This window comes from Varroa jacobsoni, unplaced genomic scaffold (assembly GCF_002532875.2).
Source record: "Varroa jacobsoni isolate VJ856 unplaced genomic scaffold, vjacob_1.0 scaffold_1213, whole genome shotgun sequence".
NCBI lineage: Eukaryota > Metazoa > Arthropoda > Arachnida > Mesostigmata > Varroidae > Varroa > Varroa jacobsoni.
Genome location: NW_019214115.1, coordinates 62,796 through 85,908, shown reverse-complemented (window position 1 = coordinate 85,908; position 23,113 = coordinate 62,796). Strand labels below are relative to the sequence as shown.

The following is a 23,113-nucleotide window of genomic DNA, read 5'->3' as shown; positions in this document are numbered from 1 at the left end:
TCGTCCTTTAGCCGTAGGTCGTAGTACAACGATTACTATTAACCAGCCTGCTGGTGCTGCTAAGGCTAAACAAAGTACTAAAAGTGAAGTGACTAGAAGCACTGGTAGTGGAGAAACGTTAGGTAACGTTGGCAAACCCATATTTTCCTCGAACGTCTCTTAATATTTAGCTTTCTTGCGAAGCCATGGAGAATAGAGAGAAAAAACATACACACGTACGACCGGTAAAGATGTCTGCTCCTAGTTGGGCTGTCAGACATCGTTTAACCCTGCTAGGCATTTGCCTTCCGCTTTCGCACTGTTGGTTGGTATCTAACCATACAAAGAAAAGGTTGGTATCGGAGATAAATGGCGGTTATCCGACAACAAGAGGCCCAGCGGCGACGTAATAATCTGTGTACGGCTGAGTGCTACCAGTGATACTTCCAGATGAGCTGTTCTCTGCTCCCTGCTAGCCGCCAGCTTAGGCTTAAACCCCCGGCTCCAACCCAGTGGGGTTCTTTCCTGTCGTCGATAGCAGCGAGTTACCAGGCAAGCAAGGCAGGACAACTAATCTGCAGCATTTCTCTCTCGAATAGCGAGAGGTATGCAGTCCAGTGATTCCCTACGTTTTCCATCGTCGTACGGTATCGAGGAAGCGGGCTCGGGCTAGTATTCAATTTGCAGCCAGAACAGAACCCACAATCCAAGTTTTATATCGCTTCATAACAACCAACTTCGATTATAAAGTAAACTGTCTAATTAAATTGACTATTTGCCGAGCTTGTGCTATGTCCAAAAACGAATCGGTCAAACCAACATTAATAATAGCTATGGATTTATCCATATGTATCATGCACTGGTTCTTACGGTCTATTTTATTTGGTAATAGACATAGCCATATACGTGCCACGTAGTTTTGATAGCAGCATGCTGAAATGAAATTGTACTCTGGAATGGTATTCTATAAAATATCTAATGCAGTACAGATAATGTTAGTTATTACACTGTGATAAACTGCTCCCAAGGAACAAGTACTCGGGAATCATTATAGGAGGTTACCTACCGTAGAGTCTCTAGTAGGATAGCCGTCTCGTCATTGACACGAACCGAAATCTAGTCACTCCTTTATGCTGGTAATGATCTCCCCTTCATGCTGTAGCTAGTTTGACTAACGCTGCAACCAGAAATAGTGTCGGGCGTCTGCCGTTTCAGGATTTACAATTAACTAATTAATTAGTTAATTTATACACCGTAAACATAGCGGACGACTCTTGGCCACAAAAAAGCAGATGCGGAAGAAGGATCAACGCCAAAGTTTCAATCCATATGGTAAGGAGGCAAAATGAAGTTGGCGCTGTTTGACTTAAACAACCGACAATTTTCCGGGTTTCACCCCTCATCGTGGAAGTTTTACGAGATGCAACTCCCGCAAAAGAAAGTCTTCTATGTGGTCTGTTCGTTTTACGATAGGATTGATAGCAGCGTGGACTTGAAAATAAAGTTATGAAACTTACAGAATCGATAGATCAAACTCCACCTAGGCTCCCTGTCGGTTCTGCTACTCATTCGAAAGTTCAACTACTCAATGTATAAGATTCTAAACTTTCTTTTTTCTAAACATAATAGAATTTGACGAATCTCTATATTAGTATACAAGATAAACGCTATTCACAAACCTGCAGAGTACTTTTTTTTATTAGGGCACTAAATAATATAAAAGCTTTGCAGAAAAGCAAAAACGAGCAACTGTAGGGTAAATTTTCATAGGGACTTTTTATCAGTTCATTCCTCATTCTTTCCGTATATTTGCACCACCAAGACTATTCCATTACTGCTTGCCATTTTGCGTTAAGACACTGAAACGGACATAGAGACGACGCTCGTAGATGAGGAATGCGAACAGAGTGCTTCAAGCGAATCAGGTAGCTGTTGGCTGAAGCTCCGTCGGGTAGCTACTGCAAGGGGCAGTAACGGGTAGCGGCCGGACTCTAGTGAAGTAGGACGAGCGTGGAGTAGTGATACCGAGTTGGAATGACGGCGGCGCTTGCTTACTCGTCCGGACCTACCAGCCACAGAGCGTTTTTGCTCTTTGCCGGAAAGAACCATTTGAGAAAAGCGCACAAGATAGACGTGGAATAACGGGCCGTAGTTGTACTAGTGCCTGCAGCAGCAGAAGGATAAAAAGCGAAAAGAAAATGAAAGGAAGCAAAAAAGAAGATTACCATGTGTCGATGATCTTTTACCGATTTGCGCCTCAAAAAGGAGGCCGAACTTATCATTCCTCTCTCGTAGAAATCGTTGTGAGTAACGCTTTCTAAAGCTTCAGTTGAGGGCACCTGGGAGATCCGGAGGTCCTTACGCAGTCACACTTCGCTATGTTCTCACCTCCTCGTTACTCCTCTATTCTGCTTTCCCTGACTTTAGCATATACGACTGAACACGAAAGACAGCGGAGGCCAGAGACTTGGGGTTCGACCCGGTTGGGTCCCCTAAAAGGCAACGAGTCTTCTGAAACAATCAAACTCCGATAACCCGACACACGCATGGGAGAGCGAAACAAAAAGGAAAATGTCTTTGCTTTGTCGCTCATGTTAAAAATGTACGTTGAACGATGAGCACAGGCAAATTGACGATCAACCTTCTCAACTACAATCTAGCGAAACGATACGTCGGCTGCGGTTTTTGCCAAAAGACTATGCCAACCCACCTTCTCAGACATTCCCTTTCTTGCTACTTTGCTTAGTCGTTTTCCACTACTGCGTCGAAAATTATTTGTAGAGAAAAAAGCGCTTATCTAAATGACGCTACCCGGGGGCTGATGCTGTCCGCAGGCTCTGTGAAACGCTCTCATAGGGGAGGAATTTAACCACTTGGGGTGGCACCAAGGTATGCAACTTTGACTATTGGATTTGATTAAACGCCTAGACCAAGACAAGAGAACATTGTCATATGAACGTTGTACTATATATATTATATTCAAAAGGGACTTGGCCTTTATTTTGTTATGTTGGGTGCTGTTTCTGCTGTGACAGGAACTTATGCCTAAAATGCGAACAAAAAAACAGAACAGAAATTCAACCAGCCTGTTTTTTTACGCGACGTACAATACAGTAACTAATTTCTTCGTGTTTCTTTCCTAGTACTATTCTCCCATGGTGTTAACATAAGCTAGATTTCTCTATGCGCTCATTCAGCGTCAGCGTTCACCTTACTTATTAGCTAATGTCGTCAGTGAGCCACCACCCTTCAGTGCATAACTATCCGGCGGGCAGTCGGCTAGCAAGCTTTTCCTTTTATATGTGAAAGCTTAGTGCACAGTGGAAATAACACAGTACTATAATAATTTTTCTTCATCCATATTTTCCCTGCTGCTTTTTTTTTTTTTCGAATTGCACTCATTATTTTTGAGAATTGGTGAGGATCGACTGACAAGCCAAGCAGCCAAGGGCGGACACGCTCGCTGCTGCAGTCATAATCGGATTAATGCCCCGACTGCTTCAACTGGTGGTGCTCGCGTCTTATCATCTTCTCTAAAAAGAAGCTTTCAAGTAAGAACTGCGACGAGGAATAAGGGAAAAAGCCAGTCCCGTGCTCCTCTGATTCTCTTTTATGATTGAGTGCAGCCACTAAGCTGTTTGGGACTAGACGGAACCGGTGGAAGCTGATGGTCGACCAACGGTGCTTTCGTGTCCAAGGCCTTCATTTTTTCGTCCCCTGCCGTTCATTACTTGCTAGGTTGAAATGAAACTGGTACGCGAAATATTTGAGCTTCAGCTTAGTTATTTTCCTAAAACCTGCTTGCTTGCCTCCTCTACGATGTTCGATGCTGGAAGGCGAAGACTAGACTTAAACCCCACAGCTTTCACCTCGCGAAGTGCGCGAGCCTTACTGCTCGATCGCCTGCAACATACACTAAGGCTCCCTTCTATCTATAGTTTGAGTCTAGTCAGGGCGATCGCGTGCAGCTATCGTTCATGCATACGCCTTGCAGTACATTGCTGTACTTCAATAGTGCTTATTACTGTGGCCTGCTTATTCTCGATATTGTAACTGGTATAATCGTGGCCGATGACAGGTAAGATAGCTGTCTCTACTACTGTCAGGCTTGCCGCAGCGGCCGACTGGCCGACCAGCCGAGTATGCGTTATGTAAGTGTAAGTTTTTGCGACCCCGTCGACACTGCGTTTTTTGTCGCCGCTGTTACCTGCATTTTCATTATGAGTCGTGGGAGGTACACCTGAAAAAGTTGCGGCACTGCCAGCAGTATGAGGGGAACGAGGATTAATGCGTCCTCGGAAGTTCTCTTGCTTGACGTTCCTATAGAAGCGAGCCAAGGTTTCCTTGACTGGGCATAAATTTTGGTATTTCGCTACAAGATTGTCAGCCCTTGTTACTCGAATACCAAGTCAAGATACGAAAAGATCGGCTAACGTTCATAAAAACTAGCTAGCTAGCCTTCTGCTGCTACTACTACCAGCCGGATCGTTTCCGTCCTCGTTTTGCTAGCCCTGCGCAACGCTGGTTGCCTGAAACTTACAGCCTCGAAGAAGGATCTGAGTGAGCAGGTTATTGAAATTTGAATATCTTCCTCCCTAGACCATGACATTATTGTCATCGCTGTTATCGTAGCCGTTGTCATCGCCCGAAATTGCTGCATTTTAATGCGTTAATTTAAGCTAGACAGCTGAATCTACCTACACACAGAAAAATATAGTAACTTGAACATTAGATAGTAAAGAAGGGAGCTTCGTCTCAACTTCTCATTGTCGGCTGCATTGACTGCACAACTGTTGCCATGCCTACACACACAAACACGCATATCGTTAATGGGAAGGATTACAAAGTTACTATCACTCGATAGTCTCGTTCGCCTATTTGCTGACCCTGTGTAGAAAGTCATCTGCCGAAACGACACGATGACATTTGACAATGAGGTAGGAGCAAAGTGAACGCGTTTGACGAACGACGCTCGGTAGTCCAGCGAAGCAGTAAGGTAGAAAACGATGACGTTTGTGCGTCGTCACACGTTTTAAAATTGATAATCGGTGAATCTCTTCCCCAGCGTCCCTTGTATTTCCATACGCTCAGCTTTTCATCTAGTTTATACGAGGAGACGGATCACACTCTAAGCTTCTCCCGCATTTACTTCTGGACCCATTTAATTTGACCATAGTTGTTAAGCCATCGACGCGCTCTCCAATCGAGCGTCTGTTAACAGGTCGTGCAGCCCTACTCGTACGGTCCAGTTGGTCTTTGCTCCCCTTTAAGTCTCTAAGTACAACCAAAGCCAATACGCGATTTGTTGAGCGTAGACATCAAACTGATCCAGATTCGAGCTTTGAATAAGCTTTATTCAGACACGAAAGTTTTAAGGCCGAATCATTTTGAAGGTAAGCTAAAAATTCCATGATAGCTTTATGTAACATAAACAACACTTTATAACGAAGCACCAAATTAGCCAGTAAGCAGTGCAGCAGCTAATGAATGAGACGAAGGTATAACGTCGATGTAGTGGCGCGTTCGAGTATCACGCCGTTCGAACTGTAAACCTTTTGCCTCCTTTTCGTATCGTCGGCATGATACGGTGACCTTTTACACATATTAGGATAAAAAAAAAAGAACACCAACGTATTTGCTCCTTGTTTGTTAGAGAGATAGCACGTATCCTTTGTACGAAAATCAAAATTCGCAGTTATCATCTTGGATCAAAACAACGACAGTGTTCTCGAAAGCACTGAATGTACACACAGTACATAGTTCATATACTGTTAAAGGAAGATATGCAATTTTGTTAAAACACATGTAAAAGGATAAAGAAATTTGCAGGATGGAATCGTTCTCAACACCTAAAAAACTTGGCAATAAATTTGCACTTCTTTAAAGACTTTTTGTGCAGGCCATAACAAAACACCAGCGAAAACATAGTCCTCCGTCGGCATAAGTGCATAGATACATATATGGCATTTGATTGTTGTGCCCTAGCGCTGCTAGCCACTCAGATTATCCGATCGTTAGCGCGGTAGCGCCAGTAATCTGACGGTCGTCGAAGTTGGAGTTTTTGCAGAAATAAGTTTTTGGCGCGTACAATCTTTCATTATTGCCAGCAGGATGTTCTGCAAGCATTTCATGAAGACTGCTAGTCTTTATGTGTACTTGCCATCTAGTCACGTACGATAAATATACGCGAACAGAAAGCACCGGCGGATTCAGTCACGTAAGTTACATCGTTTACTAGATTCGGAGATTCTTCTACTCCGTCCTGCTACCCGTGTCAGCGAACGGGGAAAACACAAAAGGAACAAAATCAAACAAGGAACAACCGACTCGTAACATCATATATATAGAAACTTGTAACATTAAACATATATGTATGTAGATCGATGAGAGGACTCTTTTGCTTGTTCATCTTTTGAATAAAGGTTCAAGGAAAAGGATCTACACAGCCAACGGGCGATGTTACTCATTTTACTGGGTCTGCTGGCACTTCCCGCTTGCGCATATATTGGTCGTGCGTGACGGCGAGTACCCATCGAGTATACCAGTCTGAGTTGGATGCATTAAAAACAGCAAATAAATATAGGTATTGTTAGACATACGAACGTGAATACGTTCGTATTGTTAACGATCTCTCTCGTAGCAGAATCGCTTAGCGTTTGTGTATTTTCATTTTGCTTTTTCTGTCAAATAATTGCTTTGTCGTCTCTGTTGTTACAGGATGCCAAATTGAAGCACATGGCCGAACTGCAACTTACCGTCGTAGCTGACGCTGCTAGCCGGCAGACGTTGACTGAGCAAATCGGCCAGTGGGAGGCCAATCTTGAACGGCTGCATTGTGAGCAGTTCCGACTTCGGTGCTACATGGCTTCCCTTCAGGTGCAGGAGCTGCCTAACCCAAAAAACCTTCTGACGCACGTCTCCAAGGCGACAAAGTCAACACTCAATCAATTGGGCGTGTTCACTGTGTCTTCGTTTCACGCGTACATCTGCGCGCGTAGTCCGTCGATTCTGTCCAACCTACTGGCGGGAAGAAGTGCCTCTAAAAGACGCTCGGCTTCCTCAAGACAGAATACGCTATCTCGATCAGTCAGCTCTCGTTACCTCAACACTCAGTCGTCAACACATTCCAGCGACATCCCTTCACTCGGGGAACGGACAGGTATGTGAATATTGAAAGATATTGTTTTATTTGTAGCCTATCGAAGTATTACATGGATGTAACTCAAAAGTGGAAACTAACTGATCTGGAAGTTGAACACGCTTTTCATTTCAGGTGCCGTCTCGTTATATGCAGAGCGACCATTGGCGCTATTCGTTCTATTTATACATTTTTGCTCCTTAGTTAAAAGAACACTATTTTATATCAGCTACGTGATTTATCGGCGGCTCAACCTGTATTTGTACACTGCAGTTGAGCTGAAACTGAATGCTAACGTTACTTCGTACGATCTTACGCAATACTTAAAACAAGCCAGTCCTTCCTGTTCTTACAAATACAAATGTTTTACTGTGTACGTCGTTTCATTACGTTCGTTAGCACGCAATTTCTTTCGGCGTTTTTCCCGCTGGAAGACGGAGCGGACGTTGTGTCCTAGTTTGAAAGTGGCACAGGGGAAAAGATAACCCCTGCCCTTTCGTCCTTTATTCCTAGGACATTTTTAGATGGGAAAAACAGCTCGAACTTGGCCGCGTTTCACTGTTCTATTTGCTTGTTGTTTAACTCCGGAATGTTCGGTATGAGTACCGAACATTCCGGAGTTTCTTCGCGAGATCTTCGCGTCCACTGTTAACTGAATCGATGTCCGATTCTGAGGTTAATTTTATTCAGAATATACTGGTATACACCAGTCCAATGGGTATTAGTGTTGGCTTACCGATATAGCTATAATAATAAAAATTTCGACAAGACCGGCATTTTTAAGAACCTGACACACTATTATAGCACAGACATACTATACTATAGGATTCATTTAGTACGATACAAGATATTTTCTAATTAACAGTCGTGGAAGGACAAGCTAATTGGTGTCTGTAGGTTTCGGACATGGCAGTAGGCGCCAGGTTTAAACCAGAATTTTTAGTCTAGTGGAGTTTTTTCCTATCAGGTACAGATTAGTATGCTGAATATAGCCCAAACAGATGATCCTTTTTCTCTATGCCTTCTATATCCACTACGGTACTGATGACAGTTGAGATCGCGATGCCCGAATGCCAGAGTGCGTTACTGGCGATCCGCGACGGGATCACCGTCGAGGAACTGCTAGTGTCCGCGTGCACAAAAGGCCAACTTTCAGCCAACGACTACTTTTTGCGTTTCCAAGCATCTCTTGACAGTCCAGAATATTACGTCGCTCCTCGTACGAAACTCCTGGATAACCTGGTGAGTGGCTACAGAGTAAGCTCGTATAATGGTAACAGTGTCCGGCAGATGTTGGCGACTGGACAAATCCGTAGGACCCGTCCGTAGGTCTAATTTTTTGTTGTGCGTAGGTCATATAGTGATCAGGACACTTGAAAGAGCCTGAATTTCCAGAGATTCAACACGAACCAAGAAGCTACGAAATGTTGCGAAACAGCACACGCTAGTAACAGACTTTGCCCTTTGACGATAGTGGCTAAAAGACTCGCAAATCCGAAGCTGCCTTTTTCGACATTGCTACCCTTCCGTTCTAACTCCCTTGGAGAGATTTTCTCAGTTGCTTTGTTTCGTACTATCGTAACCTTCCGTCTTTGCAGAAACCGCGAGACGAGCTACTTAGAGTAATGGCCGTTGATCAGTGAGTCATTGCTTATTAAATCACTGGTTTCGGCTGTCGTTTCTTTTTCTCCTTTTCCCTACTGCCCCCGTCTTTACCACTACCGTCCAGTTGTTCGAGGCGCTTGAGGTGTGCCCGAAAGTGCTCTACCAGGTAGAGCTTTCGCGAACAACGACGGACCAGCTGTTTGGTTTCTCGGTTGAAGCCGAGTTGTCGGAAAATAGCGACCATCAAGACGAGTTGTGTGTATACGTGTCACGAGTTGAGGAGGGCAGCCTGGCACACAGCCAGGGCCTAATCAAGGCCGACGAGATTATGGTGATCAACGGGGCAATCGTGGCCGACCTCGACATGATGTTCATCGAGTCGGTGCTACAAGAAGAACTCTCACTCTGCATGATGGTCCGATCGTCACGGATGGAGGCCCCGGATATCGCCACTGGATCATGCAGCATCCGATCTGCCGACAACTACATCGAATCATTGGTACGTAAATATTATAATATTTTGCTATACAAACGAGGCGACAAGCACCTGTTCACATCGTACGGACCAAAGTGTGACAGAGATAAAGTGAGAGGCTGAGCGAGACTGAAATAAAGCTATATAACGTAGCTAGTAATAGCACCTACTGAATAACGGGGACAGAGCACACAATAATGGTAAATACACATTTCGTTGCTTTACGCTAACATCCTTTCTGTGCGTATATGGGTATGTGACCCACTATTTGCTCGTCAATCGGGTTTTCTGCTGATGACAACCCCTCTCGTTCCTTGATTGCGGTGATAGTAGGCTATCAGCTCGAAGCAGGCAGGTTGCCGACAAAAAGTGTCAAGCGGAACGAGTTGGCAGTTCGCTCATTTTAAATGCGTTCTGGTTTGGCACCGTTTCTAATGGTTATTCGTTTCTCTCCGTCAATCAGTCTGGCCGGAGGTCTGTTCGAAGGGCTATTGCTGTTTATTTTCAGTTAGCTGAGTTGGATAGTCCGCGCGACTAACTGAACTCTGCGCACGCACGCATATATATCGTCAACGTGTGAACCATTGCCACTATTATCGCTAACATCACCGAAACGCTTTCGTTGCTTAAGCTCTCGCCCCCCACACTCGCTTGCCAGTGGTAGTGATCAATATAGTGCTGTAGCAGATAGCTGACATAGCACGGAGCGCTTCTAGCTAACATGGGAAAAGCTAGCTGGCTAGACAGGAGAAAATAGTTGATTAGTTTACGTTGGGCCAGCAACAGAGTGCGGCACGCATCAAGCCGCCTCTGCGATATTTCACTGTATCGACATACGTGGCAGTGTTATACACATACAGCCCTATCTAGGTACCCCTAGCTTACGTGAGCCGACGTGTGGCCTGTTGCAGCGATGTACAGTATCGACGAAGATCACAATCCTAATCCTTTCAACCAGAGTGATAATGTCGGTGATGATCCACAACTAGCTGCTGCTGCTGCTGCGACAATTTCGTTACAGGTATGTCCACCTCCCCCGTGCGATGACGTACTATCAGAAGAGATGATTGGAAAGTTGATCGTACCGTCGCCAATCTGGGGTTCACAAGAGACTCGGTCTCCCGATACGTCGGGTAGGCCAACACCGTCGCCAGTTCAAGTGTGCGAACCACCCGGAGCAGCAGGGCTGTCTAATGAACAAATGGAATCGCTGCTTAAGGTCATTGAGGATTCATGCAAAAAAACTGCCGAACAAGTGACGGAATATTGCCGGGGCGGTGATCGTCGGAGGTCGAGTTTGGGCGGTTCCCAAATCAACCTCCAATCGGTGCAGGCGGCACCAGGATCGGCCTTGGGCCAAACGGGCTCATTAGGGCAATATCCGACGTCCGCCTCGTTCGCAGGTCCCACACCGCAGACCACAATCACGAAGCAGATGTCCGACGCGGAAAAGCTCCGCAAGGTCATCCTCGAACTGGTGGACACCGAGAGGACCTATGTAAAGGTGGGTACGTTTTTTTTGAGCACTCTTTTCTAACCCTATTTGTTGCACAATATACGTACACTTTTCCAAACTATTTCTGTCCTTGTTACTATCCGCATTTTCCGTCGCGGCATTTCTCTATCCCTACACAAACCTGGCGACCGACCTCTCTCAGTAACTTCTGCGGGTGGGTTCTGCATGCATGTAGTCGAGCAAGCATACCAGCCAGTTGTGCGTTGGCTATCCACTTTGCTAAATAGACCTTGTTTCTACATGTACAACCTATATATATCTTGACGATAAATGAATCCCCCATGTATCTGGTGACTACACACTGTATCCCCAACAAACAGCCAACGCGTATGTTCCTAGGTCAGCTGCAGCCTTAGTCAAGTGACCTACGCGACCTGATTGTTATTGGGGTGTTATTTTCTGTTCCTTCTCCCTTTTTGGTATTCGTCATTTCGTTGCTGATCGTAATGATGGTGCCGCGGCTGGCACCGCATTTGCAGCAAATGGGAGAGCTCATTGATTGGTACGTCGCTGTAGGCAACAAAAGCAAACCGCCCAACAGCGAAGTTACTAAGGTAAGGGAAGTTCCACTTTTCTTCTTACTATATAGAATAGAAACTTCTGCTGGCTGATTTAGCACTCGCTGTGCATGACCCAGTAACCGAATTTAACTTACGACCGCTTAACATTACCTGATTAGGGATTTCAAGGTGTACATTGAACATATCTGATAGACGCGGCAGATCTAAGTATGCAATTGTTAGAAACAGAATAATTTACTGCATACGGAAAGTACATCGAATGGCTGTCAATACTCGAATGTGTTATTCCGTTAGCAGCACATGACGCTGAATCAAGCGGAGTGCAGACGTGGGCACCCGTGCACGGATCGAGTGAAGTTGTATCAGACCGATTCCAACTAGATACGATTCTGAAAGCTTGCGTGTGTGAGTCTTTATATGGGTTCACGTCAACGAGGATCAGTAGCCGAGTACACAATGTAATTAAGCCGATGAAGCTGAGTGCTAGTACTGATTCATCCGCGATCTCCAACTAGTGGAAGCACAGCAGTATTACGGGGTCACCGGTGGTTTGATACGAACGTCGTCAAGGCGCGTCTCGCGACCAATCCATGTTTAGTTCCATGTTCTCCATGTTTAGAAACCAGCGTAATTAAATAAAAAAAAAACACCTACTTTATCAAGCTATACTAATTCCGATGAAAAACAAGTTCATCGGCAAGTATGATACCGCCGCGAGCCGTGATAGACGTCTGCGATTTCTGGATAATCCAGTGATTCGAATTTAGCTTGCTAGGAACGGTTTCTGCCCATTGTAAAATCGGTATAAGATATAAACACGTACGCGTTCATACTGTGTCTACGATTTGAATGTTGTTTGATAAATCACATTACGCTAACAGGGATGTTTCCTAGGTGGCGTAAAATTCAGCTTCATCGTTTTCATAATGCAGATCATGCTATGCTGCTTCTAGCTGGGTCCAAATGGGCTACTGTTAATTAAAGAGCCTTTTAATTGAAGTGTTTGTGTTAGTATGTAACTTTCTTCTATGTAACAGCACTAGGGCAATTCACGTATAAAGTGAACGGGTACTTTGTGTGACTTCGACAGTTGCAAAGAGGGCCAAATGTTCATCTACATCAGGGAAGGATTCAGGCGCTAAGCAAGCTCTTTTTCGCACGACGTATAAAGAAAACTCGAAAATCGAGCGTGGGCTCGCAGACCCAACGCAACATACGGGGACAGAACACAGTGCATGGATATAGAAATATATGCCGTAAATTGAGTTAGCTTTTGAAAATTTCAGCATCTCAACAGTCTACTGGAAAACTATCTGGAACCGACTAAGCGCGAACAATTTTTCGCTAACAGCGAAATCAATGCCTTATTTGGAAATATACAAGATATAGTACAATTCCAACAACAATTTCTACAAAGTCTTGAGGATGCCATTCAGATGGAGTCCGGCTTCATGCAACTCGAACATCCTAACTATTTCAAGGTAAACATTATGATGTATCATCGCTACCTACAATTTACTAGCTATCTTATATATAATCTATCCAATCTGCGCTAAAACCACCGCTAACCTACTAAATAAAGCTCACTGTTTGAAAAGGTGAACTCAATGTATGTTTTGTTAAAATAGGTTTGGATTGCTGCTCTTTTCTTATTGCCATTTTCACCTTTGTCTATTACAGAATATCCTGTTTGCTTTGGGTAACTCGTTCATGTTCTACACTGACCAGTTTAAGCTGTACAGTTCTTTCTGCGCTAGTCATTCAAAGGCACAGAAGGTTCTACACCCGAGTAAGTACATGTTCCCTGGTAGACCGGCAAAACCAACCGCTTAGTCACACACATTATCGACATTATGACAGTTAATGCCCCATCAATCGTAGTCCAGTTCCTTCTATTCCAGTTCCTACAATCCATTCAACAACCGTGCAAATAATAGATTTAACGCAATCAGCTCATTACGCATAATAGCAGCTATACATTGACGTTATAACTTACGGGATACATGCCTTGCGTATAACAGAATGAACAAGTGACATACAATAGTGAACAGAATCATTTGGTAGATACTGATGGGATCGTAACATCCCGCCATGAAAGAAAGCGAGCTCGACAGGGCAGCTATAGGTCCGCTATGCTTACTCTAATCGGCTTACGATTGATGAACTTTAATTGATCCCTTAGCGGAAAGTGGCACTGTTAGCAGTGCGTCAGCATGTCTTACGTCCGAGATGACGTGCTCCGCGGGGTCCACATCGTCGGTGCAGAACCGCAAAGGGACTCACAGCTTCTCCCTTGAGTCCTACCTCATCAAGCCAATTCAGAGGATCCTCAAGTACCCGTTGCTTCTTCAGCAGTTAAAGCACCTCACAGACCCGGTCACCGAAGAGCATCAACATTTGGCGGAGGCCCTCAAGGGTGCGTATGGCCACGTTTTCAACACGTAGATTTTGCGGGCATCAAGAGACATCTAGACAGACAATTCTATATAGCTAACTAACGGATTAACGAACCGACGTTGGTGAGACGTTCAAGGGAACGCGGCAAACTCCTTTACTCATCGCGAATGTCGTCTTGCCAAAACTTGATTGAGCTTCCTCTTTAGAACCGATAAGACGAGAGTGTTAGCTTGCTCACGCTGGACGACAAGGAACATTTCTAATAAGTTGGCAGTAACGCTTGAGTGTTTCTTGCGAAAGCCACTTGCTCTCGTAGCTAAAAGGCAGGTTATCAGACGGACCTGAAAGGTGTTTGCTAGCTACCGACTGCGTATCTACCTAGCATCGTTGTTTGAATGGGCTTCGTCACACGCAGGTGGGAACTATACGCTACTGGCGGGAAAAAACGGAGTTGTTAATATCGATTTTATAATAGGCTGGTAATCGTTGCTGCCATAATTGTCCTAGATATAATTTTTACTGTTAATAGAAGACGGGTGGAGCGCAGTAAAGGCTCTATCTGTTTACAACTTATGTTGCTTAGCCTTGATGCTGCCAGTAACAATACATATAAATAACATCACTCGAACACGACAACGATTTTGTTCTATCTGTCTAGGCATGGAAAGGGTGGCGGAACACATCAACGAGATGCAGCGCATTCACGAGGAGTACGGGGCAATTTTCGAGCACCTTTACAGACAGCATACGCGCACCACCAAGCAGGCTGTCGACCTAAGTCCGGGCGAGTTGCTCTACTACGGGGGCGTCGAGTGGCTCAACATCGCCGAGTTTCTCGGCAAGATCAAAAAGGGTCTCGAGCTTCACGCCATGTGTTTTGTGTTCCGCACGGCCGTTGTGTTTCTATGTAAAGAACGGATCCGACAAAAGAAGAAGCTAATGGCACGTAGTATAGACAGTTTTGCACAGCCTTATCGATTATCAGGCTGTCGACAGCAGTTCAAACTATAGAAGTTTCATAGATAACAATTAGTACAATTGCTGGACGGCTTATCTGGCCTGCACATGTTCACCTTTACGGACGAAAACGCCAGAACTAAATGTCAGTGTCTAAAGAGATACGTGCATCGCTATCTGTTTATGATATATGTGCACGTCTCGCTCACCATTCATGACTCGTTTCCTTTAATTTACAACTCAATGACGATGAAAAAATGATAGGGAAGCTTCAATTTAGGTTTTACAGCAAAAAATTTGTTGATTATACTCCATTTACCGGCATGGTCTTGTTAACAAGATTGATTTGTTCACAAGCAAGCAAAAAATACCCTTTTAGAGTCCTTTTTAGCGTTGCCACGGAAAATAACGATATCAGCTTATGCAGATTTCATTAAGAGAAGGCTGGAAGGTATGATCTGGCGATGAAATAGCTAATCTGGTAGGCACAAAATGAGTCAAGTGTAGTTCCCGCAGCAATTATCGCCAAGAAAATTTTATTATATATATATATAACACAATTATCTATGACTTTCGATAGTTTTGCTTAAATGATGTACCTTGAAGTTCCGCTTAAACTATCTAACTTGAAAGCATACTAATAGCAGAATTATATTTAATCCTAGGGCGGAGCAATTAAGGGTTCTTCGGGCGCGAATGAGGTGGAAATCATTCGCTACCAAGTGCTGATACCCGTCACCGAAGTACAAGTTAGAGCTAGCAACCAGAAAGACGCTGAGTCACGTTTTCTCTGGGACCTCATTCACCTCAAATCGCAGATTCAGAAGCGCTCGGAAAAACTCTATCAGCTTTCCAATAGGTAAACGTACGATTTGGATTAATGTAGCACAGACAACAATGGCTGTAGATTTGTGTTATATGTCTTGTACTTCGTAGAAGGTAATTTTTTCCGAAGCATGATTTTCAAGACAGCCGAAATGACCGTTGGAAGCAATACTGTCTATACCCAAATCTAGTGTTGATAGACAAAATTTAGCGAAACATTTAAGCACACTTAGTTGGTACTCTTGAAATCAGGTAATCTACGAATGCACATACACATACACGCATGCAGAGCTAGAGGAAGGTTTACAATGGCCGCACTGTTGAATAAATATTTCGACGGGTCTTATGTATGGTTATCTACGATTCATTATTGCATCAGACGGCGGGCTTCCAGCATGAAGTGAGGTGGGCCTTCGTTTAGGCTCGAACCTATACGACTTCTTGTGGTCCTAAGTTTGATCAGCAGACACGCTAGGCTCTACCGTCACGGAGACAGCGTTTAAATATCTTTTTTCCGTTTGCTACGATTTTAGTACAAGTGACTTTCGGAATGCGTTTCTTCGGACGATCCGTCAGATTATCCGCGAAAGCGTGAGGAACATGACGGTACCCGCAGCCTCGGGTGGGGCTAACAACCCCGGCCTTAGCAAGGTCAGCGGGGCGCAGACCATGACGCGAACTTTGAGCGGCAAGCGGCGCAGTAGGCACTCGGGTGAGACGGATGTCCTCGGAGGCAGCGGAGACATTCTCTCCTCGCCGCTACACGGGGCGACCGGCACCATTGCATCCGCCAGTGATTTCAGGACGCGCAGTCGAACCGTGAGTCTAAAACCTCCCTGAAAAGTTGCACAACTGATTTCATTGGATTGCATTCATGCTACATAAATGCCACGTTCGAAGATCTTCTAAGTGAATGAACGATATTGCCTTTCACGCGCAGGCGACATTAGTATTACACGCTATAAAGCCTTGCGCATTCGCTGAAGTCATGTTATCGATTATACGCAGTTCCTCAAACAAAATATAGAAGCACACAACTAACATCCCGCAGCTTGTTGAGCTGTCTAATACTCTGTTACCATATTTAGTTGACCTCCTAAACTAGTTTTACCGCAAACTGTCGAGTAAATCGCCTTTCAGCTTTACTGTATAACCCTTTAACCCTATTATAGACCGACAATGGCTATGATGCACCATGGCACCCTCTATTACATCGTTATCCTATGAAGACTGATTAGTACCTTCATAGAAATCTACGTGTCGATTTATTTATTTTTTAAATTAATTAATCGTAAATTCTTGCACCCATTGCTATGTAAATGCGTCATGTTTGTGTGCTTAGTTCGGGCGTTTGTGGGTTCCTTGATCTCAGCATCACCTAATAAAAATCTTAGGCTAATAAGCTAAAAGTGGCCATTCATGCAGATACGTCAGTACCATTGGTGATGATAGTATATAGGCTAAATAGAATGTATGTAGAACGTAGTCGCATCTTCCCTTAGTAAGCGTTAACAACGTGCATGTGGTGGTGATACGGACGGCGTTTCCGGGTGTTCTCTCTCCTGGGCGGTGGTTGCTTGCGCTCGTTGCGTACGTCGCCCTAGGTGACGGACTCGATGGATGCCGTAGCGGCATCGGACTTACGAGCCGTCGCCGCTGCAGCGGTGGTAGCCCGTACCCAGCGCGGCATGCAGTTGCAGCAGATGCAGCAGCCTTCGATGCAGATGCCGGATGAACCATCCGACAACGATGAGTCGGACAATCTCGAGGAACACCGGCCAGACATTCTCTTCAACCCTATCGAAGCATCAGCTCGGGCTCACTCGTCATTATCGGTACGTTAGAGCGCTTGTATGACGAGTCACGATAATTTGTCCAGCTCAGCCCAGAATCGCAATATCAGCTCGACGCTTAATGCGAATGCCGATCGCGTGTCATACGTTGTGACCCATACGCAGCGTCCGTCGTCATGCTGGTAGTCAATGGATCGCATGTTAAGATGGGCAATGTAAATAATTGATCTTTGGGAATATTCACTTGCTGATTTGACTTCTTTGAAGAAATGTTCATTAAAGTGTCTGTATTGTGGAAATGTAAGCTTCGATACATAAAAATACTTATGCCTTTAACTTTTCTCATAAATCACCAACTATTTTGATAAGTTTTACACGCATAGTGAAAGGGCTGATAGCAATACAGAATACTGCTGGTTCTTCGACGCCGCTGCTTATTGCAGGTGTCGAGCGGTCAGTCCGGATCACAGCAGGCTCGCCTCATTCAGTCATCGACTAGTAACCAGAATCAAATCTATGATGAGCAACAATCCGAAGAAGCAAGCTCGCCTATTTGGAAACCTAGGCCGGGTTCAGCTCCGCTAACGGGTAAGCAATATCGAATATTTTGTATCGCACTTCACGGATAAAATGTCAGTTTTATATGACCGCACATTTCTCGACAATTCATCAGTGTTAGATTGTTTGTCTATATATGGTTTATCTTTGTCCCGTGTGTGACCATTTTTTCAAAAAAAAAAATGGCGTCTACCTATGACCATAAATAGCTCCAAATTATCCATAGAACAGCCTCGTGCTTCTTTCCTTGGCTAGCAGCAATCGCACCGCTTACTAGAGCGCCTCCTTTTGCTTACGAAGTTGCCCCAAAGCATTTTTGATCGGTTCAACTAACGGAGAGTGTACGAGCATTTTGTTTTCTTCAAGCATAGGGGCACATATGGGCTCGGTCAGAGTATTTCCGTTTATCTTTTTACTATGTATTTGGCTTCAGATTTTTTAAAAGCTGGAATCCACGTGTCCGTACTCCAGTCACGCATGCGTAGGTATCGTGGTTTAGAGAAAATTCTACGTACATAAATACGGCCCGATGAAAACCGGCCCCGCGTTTATAGACAAATTTTTGGCTCGCCAGATCTGCATGTTTGTTTCCGCTGTACACTATCTTGCTGACAATTTACAGACTAATCCTTAAACTGTTACATGTGCTTGAGTATCCAGGGGGTTCTATAGTTATTTTGAACGCGTCGTTTGTTTAGCCCACCAACTAAACACCACAGTGGGACATATACATATTTTCACTCCTTTTTTGAGCGAATTGACACGACGTTTCTGTTGTGGTCTGGTGGATTCAGAAATTTGCCCTTGGCGCTTGCTACCTTACTTCTGTATTTGGGCGTTTGTATGGCCTGGCAGCAAGCCGATTCGCAAGTTTTCTGATTTTTCATTTTTGTCCCGCCTCTGTCCCTTCCCTTCCCAGGTGCCCAGATGGGAAATAAAGAAGTACTACTGTAATAATCCGTGTACACAGGAGGAGAAGGCTCTGGTGGTGGCGACGCACGTATCGACAACGTCATTAGCAGTGGGCGTATGACATCAACGGACGTTGTTGCAGCGGCCGCAACAACGATAGGCAGCGCAGCGGGGCCCCCGTCAGCGGGATCTGCGCTTGGCCCCGGAACGCCGACGTCTTCCGCGGGCCAGCAGCGGCAGTATTTTATGTACAATGACTACCACAATACTCTCGGAACTTCGATGAGCATGGGGGTGTACGAGGGGCAGCAGCTTCCACAGCCGCCTCCAGAAGAAGACGAGGAAATTGAGGAAGAAGGCGACGAGGAGGTTGAACTCGACGAGCCGCCTCCATTGCCGCCACATCATCACTATCAACAGCATCCCGAAGACACATGCTAAACAAAAACGAAACAAACAAACGGGAATAGTGGAAAAGATCTCACCTGCTAGACAAGAAGGTCAGCGGTTGGACGGTGTAAAAACAAACAAATCATCAATACAAGTAAGATAATGATACACGATCAACAAATACACAGCGTCATTCATCCATAGCGCACAACAATCAGCGCGGCAACAACCTACATTCATGCACGAGACGGAACGGGGCCGCCGACAATAGGCATGGTACGTGTGCGGCCTGTTCTCATAAGATTTGCGATGGACGGCTAAATAGGAACAAGAAGTGGCCTAAACAGCAAACGGGTATGCTCTACAAATATGACCCGTGACATCAACGAGACATTTAAGACCTGGCATGAGCACTCGACAACCGTGAGGAACGTCAAAGGGAATGCTCATCTGGCACTAGTCACAATGCACACATACAGAAACAAACGTACTCACACGTTGTCGGCTTACCTGCTGCATCGCTCGAGTCTGAAGGCTTTTCCTATATGCCTCCTCAGGCAACGTCGTATGGTAACAGAACACATCACAGAGGCGGATGAAGCATTATCACATCGATGAAGAATACGGTTAGATGAGAGAGAGAGAGAGGGAGAGGGGGAGAGAAGGAGATAGTGTGTGTGTGTGTGAGAGATAGGGAGAGAGCGAGAGAGCGATAGCGAGAGAGAGAGAGAGAGAGAGAGAGAGAGAGAGAGAAAGCGTGTTTTCGTGTGCTCAGAATGTTCGACGTGCAGAAGGTCATGACAAACATTCTACCCTTCCTCGCGCGCTCGCTCAAGCATTGGTTAATGATAACTACTGACAGTATTACGTCTACTATGATTATTACCTACTGAAAAAAGCCTACACTTACTACAAACTGATGAGAACTCTAAACGGCACCACTATATTACTACAACTATTAAACGAAAGGAGAGCACGAACATAGGGCACATGTTCAGCAGTACTTCAGGATCGTGTTAGAAGCATTCGCAATGATGATTAACTCTCTAGATACAGTTAATAAACAAAGTGCTAATCAATCTGTACGAACTTTTAGTAATATTTTTCCGCTTCCGTTAAATAGCGAAACAGAAAAAAAGGGGGGTACAAAAGCAACACAACTAGGGAAACAGACGAGCGGAAAACGGCGAAACTTGGTGACCTGCTGACTACGAGTTGTACTATATTCATGAATACGATTAGCTCTGAAGGAAGGCTTATCAATGGCGGCGAATGATCATGAAGAACAATGCGGTGAGCAGGAATGCCGGCGGGGGGTGGCAGGGTAAGTAAAATCGTAACGACATAGGACGAAAATAGGGCGTTGACGAGCCGCAACTGTCGAACAGAAGGAAATGACTTGCAGATGTGCAGGGAGAAGAACGGCAATCGCCAAATAAGGATCACAGAAAGAAACTGCCCTTCGAAGCAGATTTATGAACAAAAACAGCTACGTTATTACTACAACAACATTAGCGGGCGGAAAAATGAACCAAAAGAAAGTCAGGAGGGAACAGGCGCAAATAGTGCAACAAGACAATAAATACCGAACCGGTGAAAACGTCAACAACGTCATGGCGATGATGGCGACGGTGATGATGGCGCAGGACGGCCAACGTTGTTCTTACGTCGCGTAGAAAATACGCTAATACTAATGAGACAATGACAAAAGAAATGTGAGCAGTGATAGTATCAGGTAGCAGCTGCAACTTCATAAATTTCGTCTCTTTAAGAGGGGACGCCAACAATACGAAAAAAGAGGACATGAAGTACGAAGAATCATCACTCATCAATCCTGCTAACAGAAAAAAGAAAGAAAAGATAATTAATAATAAAAACAACAACAATAAAGACAAGAGACGATGAATGATAACAGCAACTGGAACATCAGAAGCGGGCATAAATCATAATTGAAAAAAAAAAACAAATGTATGATATTAATAATGATAACAACAATAGTAAGAGCGCGAGGCAACAACCGCACAGAAACTTAAACAGGGGTAGATACAGAGAGGAGACAGTTACGTAAAATAAAAATGATCAATTGGGCGGAAGTCGAAGAGGAAGGACGAACGTAATATTCACCTGTTATAAGAAAAAAGACAATAATAATAATAACGAGAAAAATGAACGCAGTGAAAACTAAACCGCGGGAAATCTACAAAAGTAAATAAGCGACAGAACAGAAACGCAGATTCGAGCACACAGAAGTCCGAGCACAGTCCGCCTCGCGTCATTCCGAAGCCGCAAGTCGACGGTCTCTTCAAATCAAGTTACAAATGTAAATAAATACTCCTCTCAACGTCTGTTATCAGCAAGTGCTCATCTCACTGCGGTACGTGTACTTATTTTTTTGATGATGATTACTATTATTATGACACGCATTTTTGGTCCGGGCGTGCGTACAATCTACATCAATCTGTAACAGATCGCGCTTAAACTGCGTCCATGCAGAACGCTGCCATCTAAAGCCATAAAAACGACGTCAGAGTTGAAGTCTCCTAACTAGACAAAACGTAATTTAATTAGTGAGTTCAATATAATTTCTCTAATGTTGTGTGAAGCTTATTTGCTGAGTAATAACTACTACGTGTAAATATTAGGTAAAGACCGAAGTTGAATGGAAAAACTCCACCAAGAAGACGATATAAAAGAAACTGGGTATAAAGATAGGATCGCTGATAGTGTTTTCGTTTTATTTTGGCACTGGCTGTACACCTTACAGGTAAGGTACCTGAATCCTTGTAATGAACAAAAAGGCAGAGGAAGACCGAAGAACAAACCAATAACAAATATTCAACTGCTCAACAGTCGGCTTCAGTAATCTTCGCTTGACTCGGGCCACTTGGCTTGTGACCGTTTCCCGCCAAAAACATCAGCAACAGAAATACATCTACATAAATAACCATATATATATATATATATATATATATATATATATATATATATATATATATATATATATATATGCACACGCACACCTACATTCAGTGACGATGCAATGCACACACAAGAATAAACAACTAAACGAATTTGGCATTAAAATTACGCACATACACAATGACACACGCAAGCGCGCGTTCCACCCCACGGGCATCTGATACATTCATTTCATTTAGGGTATAGCCTATATCTTTCTGTATATAGTCATTTTTATTTCAAGTTAAATTTTAAATCTGTTTTCGTGACCGATGTTCCCAAAGCGACTAAAAGGCCAGTCAAGGACTACGCAACACAAATTCAGTTACTATTTGAGAGCCTATTTTTTACGATGCGCGTCAAATTTTTATGTAGGGATGTCATATGAAATACAAGCGCGTAGGTCAGACGAAGCCATGCATGAATCAAGTGCTGGTTACTTGCTTGGACCGTTTTTTGTTCTAATTCTTCGTTACGATGGAAGCATTATTGGATCGTCATGGGTCTACGAGAAGATTTTGCGGTGCAAACGGAGCTCTTCGATGTCCTCAGTAAAACAAACGATACCTATTCGACTTCGGCATGGAGTTCAGCTTATTTTTACTGACTTGCAATTGTTATTCAATGGAACACTTATCCTGCTAGAAACGTTATTGCTCTGTGCTAAGAAGATGAGACATGTGAATCTACATACTCAAACGCGTGCGTAACATTGGCCATCAAACAGCAACGGACACAAAAAGAAATACACAAACTTCAACATTATATTTACGGATAGAGAGTGTATAAGTTAGTATCATACAAAAAAAAAACATACTAACAATAATAGCAACAACATATATGGTGCGAATAGAAAAGAAAACTTATCGAGATCGAACGGAAACAGTAGGTGGACGATGGAAAATAAATACAGTGAATAGCTATAATAAAGGTGGAACGGAAAAAGGTCACAGATGATGACAGAGAGACATGGGCTAAGAGAAAGATGATAATGATTATTATAGAGGTTAATTATAATAATAATAATAATTATTATTATTATAAATGATTATGATAATATGATTCAACATTGAAAGTTCTCGCGGTGAA

The 23,113-nt window shown here is 44.0% G+C and overlaps 1 protein-coding gene and 1 long non-coding RNA gene across 3 annotated transcripts in view; one reads left to right on the top strand and one right to left on the bottom strand.

Annotated features, from left to right (window-relative positions):
- The window catches only part of sif (guanine nucleotide exchange factor still life), a 64,562-nt gene extending 45,354 nt beyond the window's left edge, over positions 1-19,208 (top strand). The window contains exons 8-21 of one of the 2 annotated variants that reach the window (XM_022846119.2): positions 6,697-7,138; positions 8,169-8,359; positions 8,847-9,221; positions 10,219-10,701; positions 11,193-11,267; positions 12,521-12,715; positions 12,915-13,023; positions 13,417-13,650; positions 14,290-14,573; positions 15,254-15,447; positions 15,947-16,232; positions 17,018-17,248; positions 17,650-17,794; positions 18,735-19,208. In XM_022846119.2, coding sequence (XP_022701854.2) covers positions 6,697-7,138; positions 8,169-8,359; positions 8,847-9,221; positions 10,219-10,701; positions 11,193-11,267; positions 12,521-12,715; positions 12,915-13,023; positions 13,417-13,650; positions 14,290-14,573; positions 15,254-15,447; positions 15,947-16,232; positions 17,018-17,248; positions 17,650-17,794; positions 18,735-19,117 — 3,627 coding nt within the window. In that variant the 3' untranslated portion in view covers positions 19,118-19,208. Of the gene's footprint in view, positions 1-6,696; positions 7,139-8,168; positions 8,360-8,846; positions 9,222-10,218; positions 10,702-11,192; positions 11,268-12,520; positions 12,716-12,914; positions 13,024-13,416; positions 13,651-14,289; positions 14,574-15,253; positions 15,448-15,946; positions 16,233-17,017; positions 17,249-17,649; positions 17,795-18,683 lie in introns of both variants that reach the window. The other variant, XM_086971407.1, reaches the window with a different exon arrangement.
- Positions 1,732-13,544, bottom strand: LOC111267706 (uncharacterized). Its single transcript, XR_002684790.1, has 2 exons — positions 13,457-13,544; positions 1,732-2,143 (listed from the first exon to the last, which is right to left on the bottom strand). It is a non-coding gene; the product is annotated as an uncharacterized LOC111267706 (long non-coding RNA).
- Positions 19,209-23,113: the final 3,905 nt, after the last annotated feature.